The 22,478-nt window shown below is 38.8% G+C and overlaps 1 protein-coding gene across 1 annotated transcript in view; it reads right to left on the minus strand.

Moving 5' to 3' along the window:
* Positions 1–22,478, minus strand: part of Ctnnd2 (catenin delta 2) — an 869,206-nt gene that overhangs the window by 708,771 nt on the left and 137,957 nt on the right. The window contains exon 2 of the mRNA XM_048814198.1: positions 6,331–6,467. Within this exon, the coding sequence (XP_048670155.1) occupies positions 6,331–6,467 (137 nt within the window). The remainder of the gene's footprint in view (positions 1–6,330; positions 6,468–22,478) is intronic.

Genomic DNA, 22,478 nt, shown 5'->3' on the forward strand with positions numbered 1-22,478 from the left:
ACTACTATTTTTGTTTTACCATCTAGAAACCATCAATGCCCTAAATAATGATATTTTAAAATTCTGCTAAAACTGGGAATGTTATTTACAATGCTTGTAGAATTTATGAAACAAGAAAAGTCAGTGTAGGAAAAGAGCATCACAATTTCAAAGAGTGTTTTGTTTGTTTCTGTAGGAATTATTTGATAGCCAATTTTCTTAAAATTTTGCCTATAATTTTTCTATGTTTTAAAACTTTTTACATATGTTTGTTCTGTATTATAAAATTCTCAATAGTACTTGAAAGTGAACCCCAAATCTGTGAATCACCTGTGGCAACAAGTGACAGGAAAAATGCTCCTGAATAAGTGTGGGGTGATGACACACATACATAGACTGCTACTGACCTTGAAACTCTCTATGTCTTCTATTCATAGTTAAATGCACATGGCTGGTAGGATTGTTTTTAAAGCATTTATCTGAGCCATAAGAGTTTACAAATATTGATGAGCTGTAAAGATTCTAAAAATGTCCCAGTAATTTCTCTAGCTTATAAAGAAAACCCTTTGCATGCTAATTTTTGGAAGCATGTGATCACCAATGAAGTACTGTTTAAATTAAAGGGAAAGAAATATTAGTTTGGAACAGAAGTATATTTTCAGGGAACTCATAGTTTTGCTAAGAGCAAAATAGCACTAGGATTTGTTTAAAATAAAATACAATGACCAATGTTACATAGCATGGTTTAATATAAAGTATTGTCTAAGAGATAGACCAACACAAAAAAAAATTAATGAAGACAAATGGCCAGGTGCTATGGAACATGCCTGCAATTCTAGTGGCTCAGGAGGCTGAGGCAGGAGGATCCAGAGATTAAAGCCAGCCTCAGGAAAAGCGAGACGCTAAGCAACTCAGTGAGACCCTGTCTCTAAATTAAGACACATGAGGAGCAGCCTTAGGTGAGTCTCAAGCAAACATGTCTGTGCTCCTCCCAGGCAGGAAGCTACCTCCAGCCTCCCTGTTCCTCTGCTGGCGGGTGCTCTGAGCTGTTGCTGCTGAGCCTCCTCATTCCGGTGTCTTTGAGCATCCTCCTCATTTCTGCACCTCTTTGCATCCTCACACAGTCTCTCCGAGGTGACCTAGCCATCATGCTCTCTCTCTTTCCTTCTTTTCATTTTCTTACTTCCTGGAGTCTTAAGTCTTGACTTTATCAATACATACTCCGGAATTCTTGGTTTTAAGCACCCCTGAGAATACACTTCTGTTTCAGGCTGACAGCATCCATGCATGTTTACTCTGACTGTGAATCTCTTGCCCCTCCAATTCCTCTGTCAGTCACCTGCTTTCCCTTGGCACAAATTCTAATGCCCAGCACTACAATCACTATCTCATGTCCCCCATCTCCAATGCCCCCCTCCCTCTCTACGTTTGCTTGGTCCAGCTCTCCACACACTGCAGACATCTGAACTCAAGACAGGCCGACTGGGCCTGCCGGATGACAGCAGAAGAGACACACCACAGGGTTCTGTTCCTGCCCACACCACAGCTCATCTGCATCTCATTCCTGTGTTTCTGCTCAGTTCTGCTGAAAGGGATGACCTGTCCTCATTCCACTTCTGTACTGAATCTTGTTCACTTCACAGACTCAGGAACTTTTCCTTTAAAATTGTGCCTCTCTCAAACATCATTAATATCTGATTTCATGGGTCACAGTCATCCTCATAAGCATAGCACCCATGGCAAAAAGGAATCTCTGACCCTTCCCACGTCCTTAACCACAAAGCTATCTTTGGCTTTTTGTTGTAAGAAATGCTATTAAATACCCCTGTACTGTTTTTCCAAATTATCCAAGAGGAGTCATTACATGCCCAGTGTCCATCCTCCTTTGCCTCCTCTTCTGGTGTGGGACACTCGATTATAGGGGAGAAAACAGGGATGAGGGGCCTCTCTCTTAAAACCCCAGAGGATAAGAGGCTTGATAACTGCTGGAAATGAGGCAGGTGTGTCTGAAACAGAGAAAATTACCAAAGAGTGCTGCATACATTATGGCTTCATTTACGTTAATGTAAAAGTGTGAAACCCACCAGTTAAACAGCAATCAAGAAGGAAATTAGAACAAAGAGAAAAATCAATGAACACATTTCATTGAGCAATCCAGGACTGAGGTGTTCAAGAGCTCAGCCTACAGACACATCTGTCATGCCATCATGGGACATGAATTGCATGTCATAACTTCTGTTTCGGCCACAGCTGTGAACTAGAATCTATTTCCATGCAGTGTTAGCTCCCTGCCTAAAACTGTGTTTTTAGTCTCATTAACAACTTGCTCCAGTGAACTCTATCAGACTGGGTTTTCTTTGCATGTGTGTTACTCTTACTGCATCCTCCCGTATAAAATGCTCAGTATGTTTACTGAATAAGTGAACAAGGTATGTCACTTTTCACCTTCTTACATGAGAGCTCAGAATGTGCCTGCTACATGGAAGAATGGCTTCCTTCCTGTAGAGGTGACTTCCTAGGAGACAGGACAAGAGTAATACATCATTTGATATCATAAAATTTCTCACTTGAAATTTCCTAAGTAAACAAGTGGGATTTCTACTCTAGAAGGTTAATTTTCTTGAGTACTCAAAAGAGCAAAACAAAACTATATTCCATAAGCAAATAGGTTTAAAGACTGATGTGCATATAATTATAAAGAATCATAGAAGGCATTAACTTTTAAAGTAAGTTTTCCCTGATCTCAGCTTCTACAGAAACATCTTTAACTGAGCTTTAACTCCGTTGACAATAGTTTATACTTGGGGTTAAGAGAAGAAGGAAACCTGAGTTAGAATGACTTAGGACAAATATCCCCAGTGAATGAGAGACTGATTTGTTTGTCTCAGGTCACCCTAAGAGAGTTCAGGGGATTTGCTACTTGTAGGTTTCTGGTTTCACACCTGCAGATGCTGTGCAGAGGACCTGGCTCCAAGCCTTCAATGGGGAATCTTCAAGTTGCTCTATTTCAAGATCCCAGAACAGATTGTCATTCCTTTTCAGATTAGTTGTCTGCCACAAAGAATCTCAGCTTTACTGCCCAGAAGCAATGAACTTTTGAATTGTTTAGGAAAAAAAAAAGTCTCCCAAGTTTTTATTAAGTTCATGTCAGGACCTCGGAGCGCTATGGGAGTAGCTTGGTTATAGAACACTTGCCCAGCTTGGGCTCCTCCCTAGCACTGCCAACAACAAAGGGGAGAAAGGGGGGAATTCTGAAATGCATTTTTATTTGCAGAAATGAAGCTCTGCCTAGAGCACTTTGTGTAAGTTCTCAGAATTCAAACAAACCCCACTATGTGAGCTGACGGAGAAATTCCTACTAGCTGAAGTTTATTCCAGCCACCAATTTTCTTCCCAGCTTTTGATTCTCTTCTCCATCCTCCATAACTCCCTCCATTCCATTCCTGCCTCTCCTGAATCGTACACAAAAGCAAAATCAACATGAATAGTTTGGTTTCTTTTAAACTTTTCTAGATGATCATAGACACATAGAAAAATTTGCTATTTTGTTTCTAAAACACAGGCTAATATCATCCTACCTTATTTCTTTTCTAAAGTTCTCATGAATTTTCCCCAAAATGCTAGACATGTATCCCCAACTATTTTAATGGATGACTACATGATATTTTCTAGAAATGAATTATCATTATTTCAACTTTTCACCAAGAAATATTCTTAAGATTTTTTTGTTTTGTTTTGTTTTGGCTATCCCAAACAAATATTTATATAAATGTCCAGATAGATTAAAAAATACTTGTGTCCTAAGTCACCCATTTCTATAGAACATACATCCAAGCATGACCAGACGAAAGGCACTTAAAATGTCAACTCACAGACAGGGATCATTAAAGCAATTCACATTCTCATTTGGGATGGAAAGAATCTGTGTTTCCCTAAATCTTTGTAGCAAACACTATAATACTATTTAAAAAAAAATGTCCACATGGTTGATTAAAAAAGAAATAGTTTCACTTAAAATTTAATGTCCTAATGAGAACATTCAAGTGAAAAAATCATTTCCATATATCCATTTCTTGTTTGCATTTTTCTTCTATAAACCCATGCTCATATCCTCTGCCTAGATACCTATTCTTTTTATTTCTCATGAACTTCATGAAGTCTCATTAATTTTAGCAACATGCACATGGCCTGTATTCTCTCTAGGCTTATATTTCTACTCTTTTGTTTAATTTTGCCTTGCTATTATCACTAGTATACACACTGCTGTATGCATCTACCATTTATAGATGGCTTCAGAGCTTCCTGAAGTATTCAAAGCCTCTCTGCCATTAATTTATGCATTTCCCCAATGATTCTTCAAAGCATTTTTATAATGGCGAGGCTTTCCTTTTGAGGTTTACGTCTACATGGGTTGTGATTTAACAACTTTTCTTCCAGATGTTGAGCCTGTTTAGCTAATGCCATTTAAACCACTGCTTTATACTGAAAAGAAATGCAAACTTTAAATGAAGTAGGCCCCCACTTGTATTTGTTCTGTGCTCTCCATTTAATCCTCCAAGGATCAATCTTTCTGTTTCTGGCAAACTGAATACTTCTGTGATTAGGATGTTTTATAAGGTAAATCCTATCAATTTTCCTTGAACCCTCAAAAACTATTCTTCTGTACGATCTTCAAAAATACTAGTTTGATCTAACTTACTAAAGAAATGAACAACCAGCCACACATGCTGATTACAATGGTTTAAAATCTTTATATTAATTTGGGAGAGCAATACTGTGAAGATATCAAGACTTTCCACGCAAGAACATGGCATGTGTCATTTATTGAGTTACGTATGATAAAATGTCACATTTGACGAAATATTCCTCAGACAGATCTTGGAATTTTCTTGTTAAAATTATCCCTCCTGTTTTCCATATTACTACTACACAAAAGTCAGTGGCCTAGCAGGACTTCCAGATCATACCAGGGTGAGAAACCATGATGTAACTCAATTATAAAGAAGCAGTATCTTGAGTTTGGAGGGTGGCAGGAAGCCCCTATTTGCCTCTTTTTCTTTGTCTTTTTTAATATATATTTTTTAGTTGTAGTTGGACGCAATATCCTTATTTTCTTTATTTTTTTATGTGGTGGTGAGAAAGGAACCCAGTGCCTCATGCATGTGAGGCAAGCGCCCAACCACTGAGCTAAAGGCCCGGCCCCTGGCCCCCTTTTCTATTACTCCTTAAACACAATCAGAAACCTCAAGAGTGGTCTTTTGAAAACTGCTCAAGCAGTACAGCCTGATCCTCACTGCAGTTTCCTGATTGATTTTCATTTCCCTGAACCGGACAGTCCAATCTATCTCCCCTTCTGGACCCATCTAGCTGCAAACTTCCTGAATGGAGGGCACCCCTTTGAGACCATGGTTGATCCTTTCGGTCAGTGGTATCTTCCCTTGGCTCTCTTGATAGCTTGGCATTCAGGTGGCTTCCTACCCTCAGCTGATCAGTTCCCACTTACTAAATGGATCCTATGTGCTGAAGAGCCCTTCTCCTTGACGCAGCTACTGTCCTTCACGGCCCCAGTTACAGCTATGCTCTGTTGCCTTCTTCCTGGAGATGGCCAGGTCATGTCACTCTGCCCATTGCTGTCACAAATTCCCTGAATAAAATAGCATCACTGAATAAAATAACCCGGACACAGGAGAGAGTAGAAGAGATGACACTAGAGCTTAGGAAGGAAACGGGGAGTAGGGATAGGGGCAAGTTGGATAATGGGTCCCCATATATAAAGCTAGATTGGGGAACTGGTTCCAGTGTTCCACGTCATAGCAGGGTAACCATAGTCTCTTACAATTTATTATGCATTCCACAATAACTAGAGAAGAACTTGAAGGTTCCCAACACATAGAAATGATAATGGTGGATGGAAATGCTAATTATCTTGATTTGATCATTACAGATTATATAATACGTGTCCCATTGTAAGGAAAGCTGCCTATATCATGAAATTAGAAACAAAAGCAATTTTAACTTTTTTTTTGTACTAAGAATTAAATCTTGAGGCGCTGTATCACTGAACACATTCCCAGTTCATTTTATTTTTTATTTTGAGACAGGCTTTTACCAAGATGCTAAGGCTGGCCTCAAACTTGCCATCCTCCTGCCTCAGACTCCCAAGTTGCTGGAATTTTAGGTGTGTCCCACCACATCTGGCAATAACCATATTTTATTTACATGAGGAATACCAATATTCTCCTAGAAAATTAAGTTTCTCTTATAACAATGTAATCATCATTGTCATCTGGAAAACCAACTTTTCAATGTCCTCCTACATATTCATATCTCATAAAAATGGAATGTTTCTACCTGTTCTTTGACGGAGGCGAGGATGGCAGAGGTGGTTTCCGTTTCAGAGCCGTCCCCATTGGAGGTGTTTAAGCCAGGGCTCAGGGAGCTGGTCTTCTCAGAGGCTGACGAAGGCTGGTCTGGGACAGGCATAGCTCCTGCAATGCAAAGGACAGGCAGGCTCAGGAAACTGGACATGGTCACTCCAACGGACATACCCATCAGACAGCCCCAGAGCACAGGTGGGAATGAGGAAGCTTACACACTGCAGGCGGAACACGGCGCGACTGTAGAGGAGGAAACAGTACAGCTCCCCTTTATGTCAACCCCAAGCAAATCTGCAATGGCCCAACATGCCTTTGTGTTCTATCTCTGAGATCAGTGGGGGAAGAAAGGGCAGAGGGGGAAGAAACAAGCAAGAGTCTAAGGAAGGAAGAGAAAGGAGGTGAAGAAACAATGAGTCTAAAAAGCTCCTATAACTGCAAATTTATGTTTTAGGCAAATGTATTACTCTGTCCTATTGGTATATTTGCAACTCAAGTGTACCCATTGTAAGGAGATGATCCCATATAAATAGTCCATAGTTACCAATAATAGAATTAACATTAAAAGCTTTGTGGGTATTGTGAAATCCAGTCAGTAACTAGTGGATCCCATAGATACGTACCTAGCACTGACTCCAAAACAGATAGCAACAAAACACTCCTTAAAACATAAAAGGCCCATTTTTCACACTTTATTTTGTCTCAGTTTGATGGGGGAGAAACTCAAATCACATTAACCCCAGTACGTAAAGGGATACACATGTGCAGTTAAAAAGCAAGTTTTCTTTCTCACACAAATGAGACTGGTGTGGTCTGGATGGCCACAATGCTCTACCAGTTCACATATTGATCTAACCCTCAAGGTTGGTGGTGTTGGGAGTTAGGGCCTTTGGAAGGTGATTAGTCATGGAAGGAGAGCTCTCATGAACAGGGTTTAGGCCCTTATAAAAGATGCCTAGGAAGGACTCTTTGCCCCACCCACCTTGAGAGAACACAGTGAGGGGCCCCAAGTATGAACCAGGAAACAGGCCAATGCCAGGAACCCTTGAAGGCCTTCATTTTGGACTTAGTCCCTAGAAATGTGAGAAATAACACATTTTATTTTGTTTGTTTTATTTTTTTGGTACCAGGGATTAAACCCAGGGGTGCTCAACCACTAAGCCACATCCTCAGCCCTATTTATTTATTTTTTTAGTTTTGAGACAGGGTCTTGCCATGTTGCTGAGGTTGGCTTTGATCTTGTGATCCTCCTGTCTCAGCCTCCCAAGCCACTGGGATTACTGGTATGTGCCACCGTGCCAGTCAATAAGATATTTTTTAAGACAGACTGAAAGGACTAAGTCAAACATATATCATCTAGCAATGACTACCAACAGAGAAACCAATCATTAACTGAGGGTCATCTTTACCAAGGCATTACAAAAAACCCATCTCAAGAAAAGGCTGGGAGTAAGTAAGAGTCAATTTCATGCCTACACCTGCTACTGGTCCCTAGGGACCAGTGTGGTGGGATAGTAAAGCATATTCCCTATTACACTAAACCTAAGTATCATTTTATACCAAGTGACAGATTTTTCAGGGTAGCCCTTTCCCTGTGTTACTAGCTACATTTATCTAATAACAGATCTATGCAAACCTTAAAAAGCCCAATTCACAACTTTACTTAAAACACAGAATAAAGAAGTGCCATTCGGGTTTTTTTTTTAATTGAACCTTCCAACTACCTTTTGATTTACTTTTATATTTTGAAGCAACTTACTATGATTTCACTACAGGAGATTAGAATAACATTGGAGAAATTAATCTTGGAGAGATTTTTAGTTACTAATATCAACAAAACAGAATTTGAGTAAAGAGTGCAGATCAGATCAAATACGATTTGGCAAAATGCAAACTTGCTTAAAATGTTCAAAATACTTGAGGAGATGGAAACTGACAGGAGGAAAGAAAGAGACTTAAGTGATTTGGGTGGTGGTGTTGGGAAGAGCACAGTGAAGAATATCTATGCATTTTCATTGTTCCTGATGTGGTTTTTTAGTTGATCAAATCTCATTACTATGTAGAACACAGATACATTAATATGCACTGTGCCAGTTAAAGTAACTGAGACCCAGGATCTGTCACCTAAGAGAAGTTGGGAGATGGAGAGGTGCAGGGTGGAAATTCAGAAAGAAGGAAAACGGCAGCTCTGGGTGCTCGGTCAACTCTGGTTACCAAGATCCACCCTGACTATGATGTATTATGATGGCTTCCAGAGGGGACCCCACACAGGAGAGCTTTCTCTGAGAAGGGAGTCTCACGTTTTAAATTATTATTCTAATTTTTATGTTCTCTGAACTGCATTTGGCTCGTGTTAATTCAGGTCCTGGGCTAGTATTATTATTAATACATTTTCTGACAGAGAAAATGTCTGAGTTCTTAAATTTATTAAGAAACATAAGTGGGTCTAGAACTCATGTTTCCTCCTCTTTCATTCCTGTTTTAGTGTTTTTTTTTAGTGTCTACTTCCTTTAGAACCTTTATGACCCCCTAAATGCTAGTCTACCACCTAAATTTTACAGAATATCACTCTTAAAAGAATGACAGTGAGCTCTTATGATAAAATATGGATTTAATAGGCACCAATCTCATTTTGTCCTTAGGCAATTGACAACTCGACCCACATGTTCAAGGGAAGTGTGGGCCTGTCTGCCCCCTTCTGTTGTTCTATAGAAAGGAGTGAAGCCTTCAGGTCTTACTCCACCACACAGAGCTACTGCTACCTAAGGCAGCCACCACGTGTACCTGCAAATGACTTGGAATAATGTCCATGGCTTATAACTCTTAATATCCAGACTTCATCTAGCACTGGTCACTGCTGTGTCTGGATGACAAAGACTGTCAACTTCTACTCCCATCTTCTTGGCTCCCAGCAAAAGAAGAGATGGATGAGATATGAAAAGACCTGCTGCAACTCAGCCCGGGATCACCACATGGTAAGTATACATAAAGAGCTTTAAGCCTCCGGATTTTGCGTTAATATGGCCAAGTACTTTAGTCTTAATCAGAACTAATCCACTAAAAATGAGTATTTAAACGGTGTTAAACCCAGGGAATTACCAAAGCTCGGGAAGCAAAAAGAAGAAACAAATAGAGGAGGAACAACCATCAAACAATGCTGCCATCCCAGATAAGTGTGTTTACTTGGGGATTTGAGTAATTATTTTTTTTTTCCTACTATAACTTATCTGTATAGAGATTTTTACATAATGGAGAACTAAGGTAATATTTGTAAAAAAATTATTTTCCTGCTCAGCAACATCTTATGAACAATTTCTTGAGTCAACAATAATTATTTTGTAGTTTAATGACGTAATGAACACATATATTTTGATAATCTCTATAGATCAAGATTTACTTACTTATGCTCTTTTTGTAATTTTTAATCCCACTTTTGCATCTCTGATATTTTCAACAAACTTCCAGAAGCAGAGTGAATGAAGTAAGGAATGTGTATATTTTTCAGACTTTTCATAGCAAAAACACAGGGTCCTGCAGCCAGGCTGACCCACACCTCTGGCCCCTTTGATGTAATGACAAAGCCACTTCCCCACCTGTCCCCAGCACTGGCTGGATCCTCCCATACCTTTACCAGCATGATACAGAAAAATGCATCCCAGCCTACAAGTACAGTGGCTTTTTGAGACAGATTTATTCCTTTATACACAAGTCTTCACACCCTTCCCACAATGTCTCTGTGAAAAGTCTTTCTGTGTAATAGAATTATAATCTGCAAATATACAAGTGATATTTTAGGCCCATTTTCCACTTTAGAAAAGGACAGAGTAGTGAGGGAAAAGTAGCCCTGAATTTTGGGTTTGTTTTTTCTGGCAAAAGTCGGCACTATCAAGTGCTATGTCCATAAATTAAAAAAAACAAAAACTACTTCTGGGCCAACGTATGCTGCTCTGTGCCCATAAGCATGAGCAGTACTGTGCACTGAGTTGTGTCCCCTGAACATACACTAAATACAGCTCTAATTCCCCATATGGCTGTATTTGAAGACAAGGCCTTTAGGAAGGTAATTAAGGTTGCATGAGGTCACAAGGCTAGGACCCTAATCCACAAGGACTGGTGTCCTCATAAGAAGAGAAAGAGTAAAAGCTAGCTCTCCTGTGCACACACAGTTCCAAGGCCATGTGAAGATACAGCAAGAAAGCACCACCTGCAAGCCAGGAAGAGAGGTGTCACAGGAACCAATCCAGATGGCACCTTGATCTTGGACTTAAGGTTGCCAGAAGAGTAAAAAATAAATTTGTGTTGCTTAATGGTACTTTGCTACGGAATCCCAGACACACGAATACAAGAAAGATCTGGTTATTCTCAGGTATTGTCTCCTAAATTCCCCAGGGGGCATGAGCATGGGAGTCTTGTAACTGATGGTGGCAGAGTCTAATTCCAAAATGAATTAAAGTATCAGGAGAAGGCCTACCTCCTGCTTTTCAAATCAGCACATGTGATAATGGGCTTAAAAAGAGATGCATCCCTTCATATGAAATAAGCCTAGAGAACAAAACACTACCTTAAAAACCTCCATAATACTGCCATTCTCATAGAAGCAGCACTCAGAAACCAGAACAGTTGGCCGGAGTGACAATAACAGGGAAAGCAGGTATTCCCATACCCAGGCTCCTTTTTAATATGAAATCATATCAAATGTAATAAGGTTTTGTGGTGTCCAAAGAATACTCCAATCTTTTCTTTCCCAAACATAAGATGCTATAAATTCACATTGTACTTTGTAACATATTAAATATCCTCTGCGTTTTGGAATACCAAACACTGCTCCTCTCAATTCAGGGACGATATTCAATATCATATTTTATTGCTACCCATCATACAGAAAGAAAGCAACTTAAAGTTTTGGGTTTTTTTTAATACTCTAAGTTGCTTCTTCTGTAGTCCTTTCTGCCTAGCAACGACGACTCTGACATCAATACATGGCCATCTTCACAAAATAACTGATGGGTTCCATGTCATAGTCACCCAGCTAAGTGACTCACCTACAATTTAACATGCTACAATTTCTTGATTCCCCCTCACCTCCGATTTGACAATTAGCTTCTTTGGTCATGATATGGTCTTGCTCCTACTGAGCTGCCCATCCCTTCTCTGTGGTTCCTGACCTCTTATCCTTTCAAATTTCCTCTCACTTTGTCACTTCTATGGCCCAACACCCTGACATGACAGAGGCCAGTTTCTTTATTCCTCCCAGGCAAGCAGGTACCACCTGCTTCAAATTCTAACTCTTCAAATCCTTTGCATGCTGTTGGACTCAGGAACAATTTCATTAGTCACACTTGCAATTTCCAATGTGGCAGCCCCCTCAAAACATGTGGCCATTGAAATTTTAATTGAATATTAACATTAAAAATCAGCTCTTTAGTTGCTCTATTCACATTTCAATGACTCAACAGCCACTCTGGCCTGTGGCTACTCTACTGGATAGTTACAAGTAGGAGATTTCTATCATTGCACAGTTTCACTGGTGGCCTTCTTCTATACTCAATAGTCAACTCTTTGATGAGTTATCTGAAGCTTTAATCTTGGGCAGGGAAATATGGTCCTTATGGATAAATTTGAAGGAAGAACTTTCAGGAAAACTGATAGACTCTGTGTGGTTTATGCAACAAGGACAGGGAACTCTAGATGATCCCAAGGGTTTGCTCTGAGTGAGGGACCATGGGTCAAGATGTGGAATGGCGATGGGCCAAGATGGGCAGAAGAGACTTGGAGCATGGGAAGGTGACCTTTCCTACAAACTTTAACCCCAAATCCATGCACCCTTTTTCTGTGTTAGTCAACCTTCAATCTCTATAATGAAATATCTGAAAAAATCATCTTATAAGAGACTTATTTATTTTGGTCACAAATATGAGGTTCTAGTCCAAGATCATGTGGACCCAATGGTTTTAGGCCTCTGGTGGAGGTGCCAGAAAGAACAGGTGGAGAGTTCATGGTAGAACAAACTGACTTCTCATAAGCCAGGAAGCAAAAGAGGAAGATGAAGAGGTCAGGTGCACCACCAGTGACCACAGGACTTTCCATTAGGACCAACCTTCTAGAGATTCCACCACCTCCTAATAGTACCACCTAGGAACACACGAAGCTTTTCCAGATCCAAATTACACCAGAAGGCGGCCCTGCCTACAAACCCTCAAACCGAACCCATCTGCCTGTGATTCTCCTTCACTGCCAACATCTGGGCAGCTGAATGCACCAGACAGAAACCATATAGTGATGTGAACCAGGGAACACACAGACCAATGCTTTCCAATCTTGCTCGTCAAGACTGGGTTCCCCATTTCCCTTTTCTTCACACAGGTCTCTCTACCTTCTACTTTCGAGTTGGTAAAAGCTTCTGTGAATTGTCTCACATTTGCTCTCCAGCTTCAATTGACAGCTTCCATCCCCAAACATCTGATGTGACTTTCCTGGACTCCTCTGACACCACACGAGCACTTCCTGTGTATAGCCTCTCCTCACCTTACACCCTTCCCTCGTGTGGATCAAAGTTATCTTCTGATCTTCTGCGCAGGAGCCCCTCCCTGCCCTGGTTCTTATGTGCAAAACACAAAACCACCATCCCAATAGACAGGCTCTGACTTTACTTCCAGGATGAGGCAGCACTTTCACAATGTACTGTCACCTTATACCAACTTCATAATAGGTAAGCCAGTAAGAGTACTCCAAATATTGTCACCAAAAAACCAAATGTGAATCTGAGCAATTTAATCTGATAGAATTTAGTGTATTTCAGCATATTTGATTTTAATGTTCTTCTGTTCCACAAGTAACACTTAAAACACTGTGTAACACTAAGCATGAACTTGTCCTTATTAATATTATTAATATTAGGATGTACAGAATATATGCATTAGTATCAACTAGCAGCATCAAGACCAATATGGAACACCTCATTTCAGGAATCACTGTGGCCACCCAAACTGCAATTCTTTAATTGCAGTTAGTATGTCATTATCAGAACTAGACACAGCATCATTCTCCCTCAGATGTGCTCTGTCCACATACAAATATAACCATCCTTACATCTTACTTTTAAAAGAGAAATTTGAAATTACTGCTTGTCATAATACAAATAACATAATAATTAATCATTGTCAAAACTAAATGCAATTAGGGCAGAAACTCAATCTGTCTTGATCTACCTTCAATTTCCCACACCTAGCTCAGCATCTGATATATAGCAGCCAGTTAATAAGTATTTGTTGAGTTAATGCATGAACTATTAGAGTAAAATCAATAGTGGGTGCTTACTAGAGCATATAACGTAAGTAAAATGGGCTTTACATTAGGAGCATTTCTCTATATGGTATTTGAATGATTTATTTTGACTTAAGAAAGTGCTTTTCAGAAAGGCTTTTGCTTCTGTCAATTGCCTGAGAACGGTGTACCCTGATATTTGGATTTTCAGGTACAACCATCAATCAAGTAGTCTTCTGGGACTTGATACACATAACTAGAAACTTACAAAAAGAAATCTGATAGACCAAATGGAGCACAGCATGCAAGGATAGGAAGCAGCAGCCCTGAACTCTATTACGAGCAGCTGCAAGGACTCTGGGAGGCAAAGCCAGGGGCTGGAGAAATGTATCTAAGATGTTGGGGGTGAGGGTCAGGTATTATTCATGGAGTCACAGACGCTGACATTTGTCGCTGTAGTGAAGAGGGGACTGAAGTGTAGAGAGCTGTTGGGATCTGAATGTCAGATTCACCCTCAAGTCAAAGGCAAGGGATGACTGTACCACCCAGCTGTTGAGGGAGTGGGAATGGTTGCAGCTGAACAAGCTGAGAGGGTCAGCAAGCCTGTCCTGTGTCATTGCATGGGCTATTAATCATTGAGGACGATGGGACCAACCTGAGTATCTGACTTAAGATCCACCTGGATTATTATTCTTAATGACTTGAATTAGGTTGAAGGTTTAAAGAAGCTTTTGTGGAAGATGCCAGAGAGCAAGATGTAATGGCATTGCTCACACGTGGGAGAGACCGTGAGCAGCCCAAATGGAGCAGGATGAGATCAGTGAGGATAGGAGACTGTCTTCCTTTGGCTCTTCCTTCTGAGTGCCTCCCAGGCCTGTTTCCAAGAGGTAACAAACATTTTCATCCAGTCTTAGCATACATATATCAACAAAAGGTGCTTCTTTCAGAAAACAAGCCCGGTAGATGAGGATGGGTGGCCGCTACCCCTGACCCCTGACCTCTGTTCCAGACAAGCTTATAACATGAGATAACAGACCAACACCAGGGTGAAGCAAAGCCAGCCAACAGATAAGGTTTTGATGGTGACAGAGGACAGGTTCCTCAACTGCAATAAGGGTTCCCACAGAATCTCAGGAGGGAAGAGATGGAAGAAGACAGAATTCCATTTAGTGGAATGACTGTGGGTGGAAGTGCAGAGGGTTTGTTAGTCAGCTCTTCATCACTGTGACGGAAACCCGACAAGAGTAATTTAGAGGAGGAAAGATTCATTTTAGCTCTTAGCTTCCGAGCTCTCAGCCCCTGGTCAGCTGAGAGGTGAAGCAGATCATCATGGCATAAGGGCATGGAGGAAGAAAGCTGCTTAGCTCACGGCAGCCAGGAAGCAGAGAGAGAAGAGAAAGGGGATGGGGGCACAAGATGCATTCCCCAACAGCACATCTCCAGTGAGGACCTTGAGTTTGTTAATGATCTTGAACTTGAACTTGTTAATTTTATAAAATAACCAATTTTCAACAAGTATATTATTAACAAATGACACAAGACATTCTCACAACTGTGGAATCCCAGAGGACCAAAACAACAAGTTTGAAAGCTATTGTCTTACAAGTAAGTGTCCGAGGAGTCCATACCTGTTTCCTGTCACTGAACCTCATCTACATTTGTCTTTGCAAGGCCTTGCACAGCTGAGACTGGATGTGCAAATTATGTTTCATTTGCTTACTACTAAAGGAGACCTCACACTTGATGTCCAAATGGGTCTAATTATACATGGCTCCCACACAGCACCACAAAAGGCACCAAATTCAACATGGTTCTTCATCTCTTACCAGGGCACTTGCAAAATCTTCCTAAACTGCCCACTTTCCTCCGTCTGTGCCTCCTTCAAAGGATTCTCCACACTCTTTATTGGGAGCCTCAATCTCCTTTACCCAAAACCTGAACATGACATCCTGTTTTTCTAAATTTATTTCAGTGGTCATCAGTACCTAGACCAGAGGCTTCCAAACTTCGAGACAGAAAATGTATCTTAGATCATGACCCAGTGATACTCAACAACATATTTTAACTGGAAAAAAAAAAAAGTCATGAAATAGGAAGCATTACAGCATGAGATGCACCATATTTCCAACTCTATCTTAATCATTTGCATTAGCATTCCCAGTGGAAAGTTAAACCCTTCAATTGATGGAAGGAAAACAGTTTGGAAACCATTGCCACAGAGGATGAAGTCTGGTCTCCTTTGCACTGCGGAGGAGGCTGTTCTACCACCCATGTTCCATGGCCCATGCTTAATTCTCCATCCTCAAGACCCACGTCCCTGCCTTCCCTACCCAGCACACAACTTATGCTATGGATACACCAGTTTCCTGTAGCTCCCAGCACATCTCATTGAACTGCATTCACATGCAGGGTTCTCCTCCACCACGCCTTTATCACTCCCAGAACTGTGCAGTGTCAACCTCCTTCCACCTTCTCCTTCCCCTTCCCGCCCACACATTTCTTCCTCTCTGCAGCCCTCTGGACAAGTCTAGACATCATGAATCACCTGCTCCTCACCACTACCTTGACAGTGGGAACCTTCCCCAGGCACTGCATTTATCACCATGAGCAGTAATGGTCTGACCTCTTCTGGGATTTAAAAAGAAAATCTTTAATGTTTTTGAAAATAGAATGCCTTCTTGATATGACTGTGGTCCCCTTTTCCTCCAAGCTATTTGGGATGGATTTTCTGTCACTTGCAACTAAAAGTGTTATTAAATCAATGATATACAGAAATTTATGGAAACATCATAAATTTGCATTTTACAGTTCCTAATTAGGTCATGAATTCTTTGAGCACAGAAACTTTGTTTCATTCATACACACACACACACACACACACACACACACACATACACACACACACATTGGTTCTAGGGAATGAGCCCAAGGGCAAGTAACCCCTAAAAGACATCCCAGCCTTTTTGTTTTTTATTTTGACACAGGATCTCACTAAGTTACTTAGGGCCTCACTAAGTTACTTAGGGCCTCACTAAGTTGCTGAGGCTGGCTTTGAACCTGTGATTCTCCTAGCTCAGATTCCCCAGCTGATGGGATTATATGCACTTACTAATTCATATTTATGACACCAGTGCTTAAAATAGTGCCTAGTAAGGAGCTAGTGTCATTAATGTTTATTGAACAAGTGAAAGATTTATAATTTAAAAATGCCAAAAAATATTACACTGGGGCTGGGGATGTGGCTCAAGTGGTAGCGCGCTCGCCTGGCATGCGTGCGGCCCGGGTTCGATCCTCAGCACCACATACAGACAAAGATGTTGTGTCCGCCGAGAACTAAAAAATAAATATTAAAAAATTTAAAAAAAAAAAAAAAAAAAAATATTACACTTACAATACTGATTGATATATAAGTGTCCTATAAATCTTCTCAGGTTTGTACAACAGATATATTCAAATCTATGAGTCTGGGCAATATATACACAAAATTAAAGTAGCCAAAGCATTTATATTTGTGACAATCATAGCTACGTCGATATTTATAATGGGAATGTCCAGATCATCAGATTAATTTTCATGATGAGACAATGTTTCAGCATTCATACTTAGTAAGAATTAGATAGGGAGGTACTTCTGAAATCAATAACCACCCTAGCTCCCCTCAGACAATGCAAATATGTTTCAACAGCTGATTGATGAGAGTACTAAGCTACAGGGACACTTCGCATGCCAGATAAATAAAGTCCAGTATTCTGGAATTGCAAACTCCTCATGGAATAGTAGATTAAGCAGAAACTGAAACACAAAGTATCTTAAATTGTGACTCTGTGTATGAGTGAAATTCTAATGCCTTCTATGATAAAGAGACTCAGTGTAGTTTGAATGTTCTTCCAGCTGAAACTTAAAGAAGCTCCTCTCATAGTCCTCCTCAGACAGTGAGTGTCCAGAACACTCTGTCACAGCCAATGTCTCTGAGGCTAGAGATTTCCTTCACACACAGCTCCAGCAGGCTGAATCCATCTTACCTTGAATCTATGCAAGGTGCTCAACAGTATCCATGCTGAAAGTGAAAAACAACTTGTCTTCCCAAATACACTCCCAATAATATTTTTTTGAAAATGTAGTTTTCCATTGTATATTCCCCTACTCAACCACGGATTTGCATGTTAAAATCTAATGCAAAAAAAAAATCATGCTTTATAGCCAGTTCAAAACAATTTAACCACTTTGAATTACTAATGCTGTCACAACCTATTTAACAGAAAGTTCCAAATGCCAGCCACATACTAGTCGGTAACATACCATACTGCACAGTATTTGAAAGTGTCCACTCAAATTATGGCAATTTACCCTTCATATTGACTGCAATTACATATCTGACACTTCAAAATTTCTTAAGATACTGGAATTTAACCACTTCTCCCACCTCATAATTATCCATGGGCCGTAAAGGACCAAATCCCACACTGTAAATAAATATCCCCATCAGCCAACATGTTCAACACATCCCAGCTAAACTGTCATTTAAATTTAAGTACAGAACACAGAATTTCCACTACTCTTATACAACTTTGGTTGGTACCATTGACTGGGAAAGTTTTCAAATAAATACTTCTTCTGACCTGAAAAAAATAAAAGAAAAAACTGAATAGAGTAAAATAATTTTTCATGTCTGGCAAGATATATTTACAGTTTTACTCACAAACAAGAAATTTTGAAACATTATTAAGTGTTATAATTTGCGTATTATATTCTATGACTTCAAGAAAAATGTAAGCTTTGTTTAGAGTATTAAATCAAAATTATACGTATACAAGAGGTTTTATTCTACTTGTGAAGGGTACAAAACAAAGAACCTCTTTTGTGTGTATATTCATGTACATATTTATATTCATTAAATATTATTGCTTATGGGTTTAAATATCCTGGCATGTAACCAATAATTTTACACAATTGACAAATAATTATACATTATGCAAAGGTGACTATTGATCCCTAACCCTACTTTTGCAATTTTTTTCTTTTCAATTTAATTTTGTTTAAATCTAAACATTACTCCCCTCATGGCAAATTATAATATTTTCTTATTACCAAATATATTTTTTCTCAAAATAAGACACTCTCAGATATTGTTCTTTCTCCAGTTACCTCTTAATGAATATATGAACATTTCATCTGCTCAGTGGTTCTAACCACCTCTGTTAGGGTTGGCTTGGGAGAGTGTGATGATCTTAAATTATGTCCGCAATTCTTTGGTGCTTCTCTCTTCAGAAAGTAGAGCTTAGTCCACATCCTTTGAGAATGGTCTAGACTTTGTACCTATTTAGAAAACAATGGTAGAGGAATGGTGTGGGACTTCTGAGAAATACAAGGCCCAGCAGTCCTTGTGACTTCTATCTTGATCTCAACTCTTGCATCATTTACTCTGGGGAATGAACTGCCATGTTGAGCAAACACTCAAGCCCCATGAGGAGGTCCATGGAGCAGAAAGTAAAGCCTCTGTCAATCAAAGGCAAAGGTCTGAAGCCTCAGGCAGCAGCCTCTCACAAGATCTCAGGATCTTGTGAGAGCAGATCCTGAACCCCAGATATGCCTTTTTATGACAGTCCTGCTGACACATTAATGGAAATATTGTTAAGAAATGCTACTCTACAAACACCTAGTTAAGCTGTTCCTGAATTCCTGACTCACAGAAACTCTGAGATAAATATTAGTTTGTTCAGGTGTGAAGCTCTCAGGCAGTATATTTTGTAGTAAGATATCCTATAATTCACCTATTAAAAAAAAGTTGGGGCAAAAAAAAAAAAAAAAGAATTGCACTAAAGAAGGGTAATCATGGGGCATTTAGGAAAGTCAGGCTAAATTTGATTTATAGGCCATAAATGCATGATATAATAGTCCTAAATGTTTTTTTCTCTCTCTCTTTCTCTAGAAGGGTATTTATTCTAATATCTTACAGCAAGAATGTTGCTAAAGCCCTCCTAACCTGGTCTGTACACAAGAAAGGTAGGGACAGAATCTAGAAGCTAAAGGAAAGGATTCCAGGGACAAGGATCAGTATAAATTTAGATTTGAAACAACAAGAACAACAAAAAGATATGCTGAATATTTTTATGTTCTTTTAGGGCTCGTCCCATAATTCTGACATTACAATACTTTCATGATGGTCTTTTAGACAGAGGCACGTGGAATGAGCCACAATTAGGGTAGGCCAGAGACTCTGCTTCCGTCCTCAAGATTTATTCTACATGATCCCTCAGAATTTATGATTTATCACAAACTTCTGTTTGCTGATTGGCAAGTTCAATGCTCATAAGAAATCAGGGAAAAGAATGTATAGATGATTAACATGAGTATAATCACGACTTCACAATACATTTTATATTTGTTTAAATATTTTTAAAGATGTTTCAAGATTTTACTGAATTGTGCACACATATTTAAAAAGTAAGCATTTGATATTTTTGCTGACATTGATGATGCTATTTTGGAATATCCTGTCGAGTTGATGCATTTTGTCAACAGTTTTTTTTTAAATATGCAGAAAATAATAGCCCCTTGTACATGAATAGTGATGAGGACAAACTGTTTTAATATCACAATGATCTTATCTTATTCATAGACTGCACCTCATTTAAAAAATAGATCCTTGTACATTCAGGTTTCAACTGGTTTCCCTTAGTGAATGCCTATAATAATCCTCAATTATCAAGGTACAACTGGTGCTAAGTTCCTGATGATTCATTTTCTGGCAGTACTTTCAGAAGATTCTCTTGGCAAGGGCTTTTCATTTCTTATGCATTCACATTCACACCACTCTTCTGGCACATGACTTTCTTCCCCTCTTCCACTAGTATGCCTTTGGGTCTTGGTGTGAACCAACTGTATTCTTCCCCAACCCAAAGTGGGGTGAGAATTACTAAGAATTCTATCTTAGTAAGTATTAGTGTTGCTCACTGGTTTTCCATTTTTTTTCTTTTATATCTAAGAAAACATTTCATTAAAATCAGCTTCAATGTTATGAATTGCTTTGGTCAATAAATTAGAACTGAGTACAAACATGAGAAAGTCAGTATTGAGTCTGCATTCCATGTTTCCTTGCTTTGGGAAATCATTTGAATCATACTAGGGTGGTAGAGGCATAAGAAGTTGTAGAGTGACAATGACGAAGAGGAAGTTTGTCCACTTACACCAGACCTGATGCATGAGTGATGAAATAGACTTTTCATGAATTAATCACTAAGACTTGGATATTGTTTGTTACTGAGCATACCCAGCACATCCTGACTGATGCACTGTAATAGAGTGCAAGATGGCATAGGTACAAAAGTTTCTCAGTAAAACAGTTAAAGTGCTAAGTGAAGTCAGCCAATCCCCCCACAAAAAAATGCCGAATGTATTCTCTGATATAAGGAGGCTGACTCCTAGTGGAGTAGGGAGGGGCAGCATGGGAGGAACAGATGAATTCTAGATAGGGCCAAGGGGTGGGAGGGAAAGGGAGAGGGCAGGGAATTAGCAAGGATGGTGGAATGTGATGGACATCATTATCCAAAGTACATGTATGAAGACACGAATTGGTGTCAAAATACTTTATATACAAACAAAGAAATGAAANATATAAAATAAAGGTTTTATATACATATATATATATATATATATAAAGAATTATAATGCATTGTGCTGTTTTTATTTATTTATTTATTTTAAAAATCATTTTTAAAAAGTTAAAGTGATATGAAGTTCTCTTAGAAAAATTTCTTCTGTCCCATTTTGCAGTTATTTTCTTTTGTCTGGAGGCTTTAGAAACCTGTGGTAGCACTGTATAACAGAACTAAGAGATAAAGAGTTCAAGCTTAATTATTGTCCTATTGAGATATTTTTCTGGTTTCTCAGTTTCCTCAAAACAGAGGAAACATTCTCTGTATAAGATTTGTGCCAAAAAAAAAAAGATTTGTGCCAGACTCAAAAATGTTAATTTTTGTTATTATGCTTTGAAAATGAAAAAGCTTTTGACTAGATACTAGAAGAATATTATAAAGTTAATTTTAATATTAAAGTGATCTTATCTTATACATTACTATATAATCAATATTTATTGACAAATGCACTATAATTACACATACAACAAAGCAATTTGTGATTTAAGTCATACATTCTTAAAAATCAAAAGGTATTTATTAACTTCTTGATATGTTAAAATTCCGATCATATAGATATTCACCTGTTCAGGGTAAAATTTAAGCAAACTGCCTCATCATAACAGGCAATTAAAGAAGCACACCACATAAATGTATACCTGAAATCTCTACTTAGTGAAATAATCAAAGGATAATTCAACAGTGATTTGCTCATGTACTTTGTTGATGAGCTTACAGTTTAACCAATACTAATCATCTTCTCCACCACACATTCTGAACATTTTCAAGGATAAAATAAAAGAAAAACTTTTTTTATGTGTTAACATTTTTCTATCTGAATTTTCTCTCTCTCTCTCTCTGTCTCTCTCTCTCTCTCTCTCTCTCTCTCTCACACACACACACACACACACACACACACAAAATCTAAAAAATGAAAGCAAACGAATTTAAAGGAGTTTATAATGCCTATGCTTTAAAAATTTTAAATTGTTAACAACAAGAAGCTGATCCACAGGTACAGAAAAATTAAAAATATAACTTACATATCACTGTGACATGAATAAAAAACAAGAGTACCCAAAAACTAGAAAATTGGATAAAATATTGCATCATTTCTATTTGTTATATAAAAATACACGAATTCTAAATATTTTAAGAATAATATAAATACACTAATTCTAAATATTTTAAGAATAATATGTTTAAACTTAAAGAAAATAAATTACAA

Source organism: Marmota marmota, unplaced genomic scaffold (assembly GCF_001458135.2).
Source record: "Marmota marmota marmota unplaced genomic scaffold, marMar, whole genome shotgun sequence".
Classification (NCBI taxonomy): domain Eukaryota; kingdom Metazoa; phylum Chordata; class Mammalia; order Rodentia; family Sciuridae; genus Marmota; species Marmota marmota.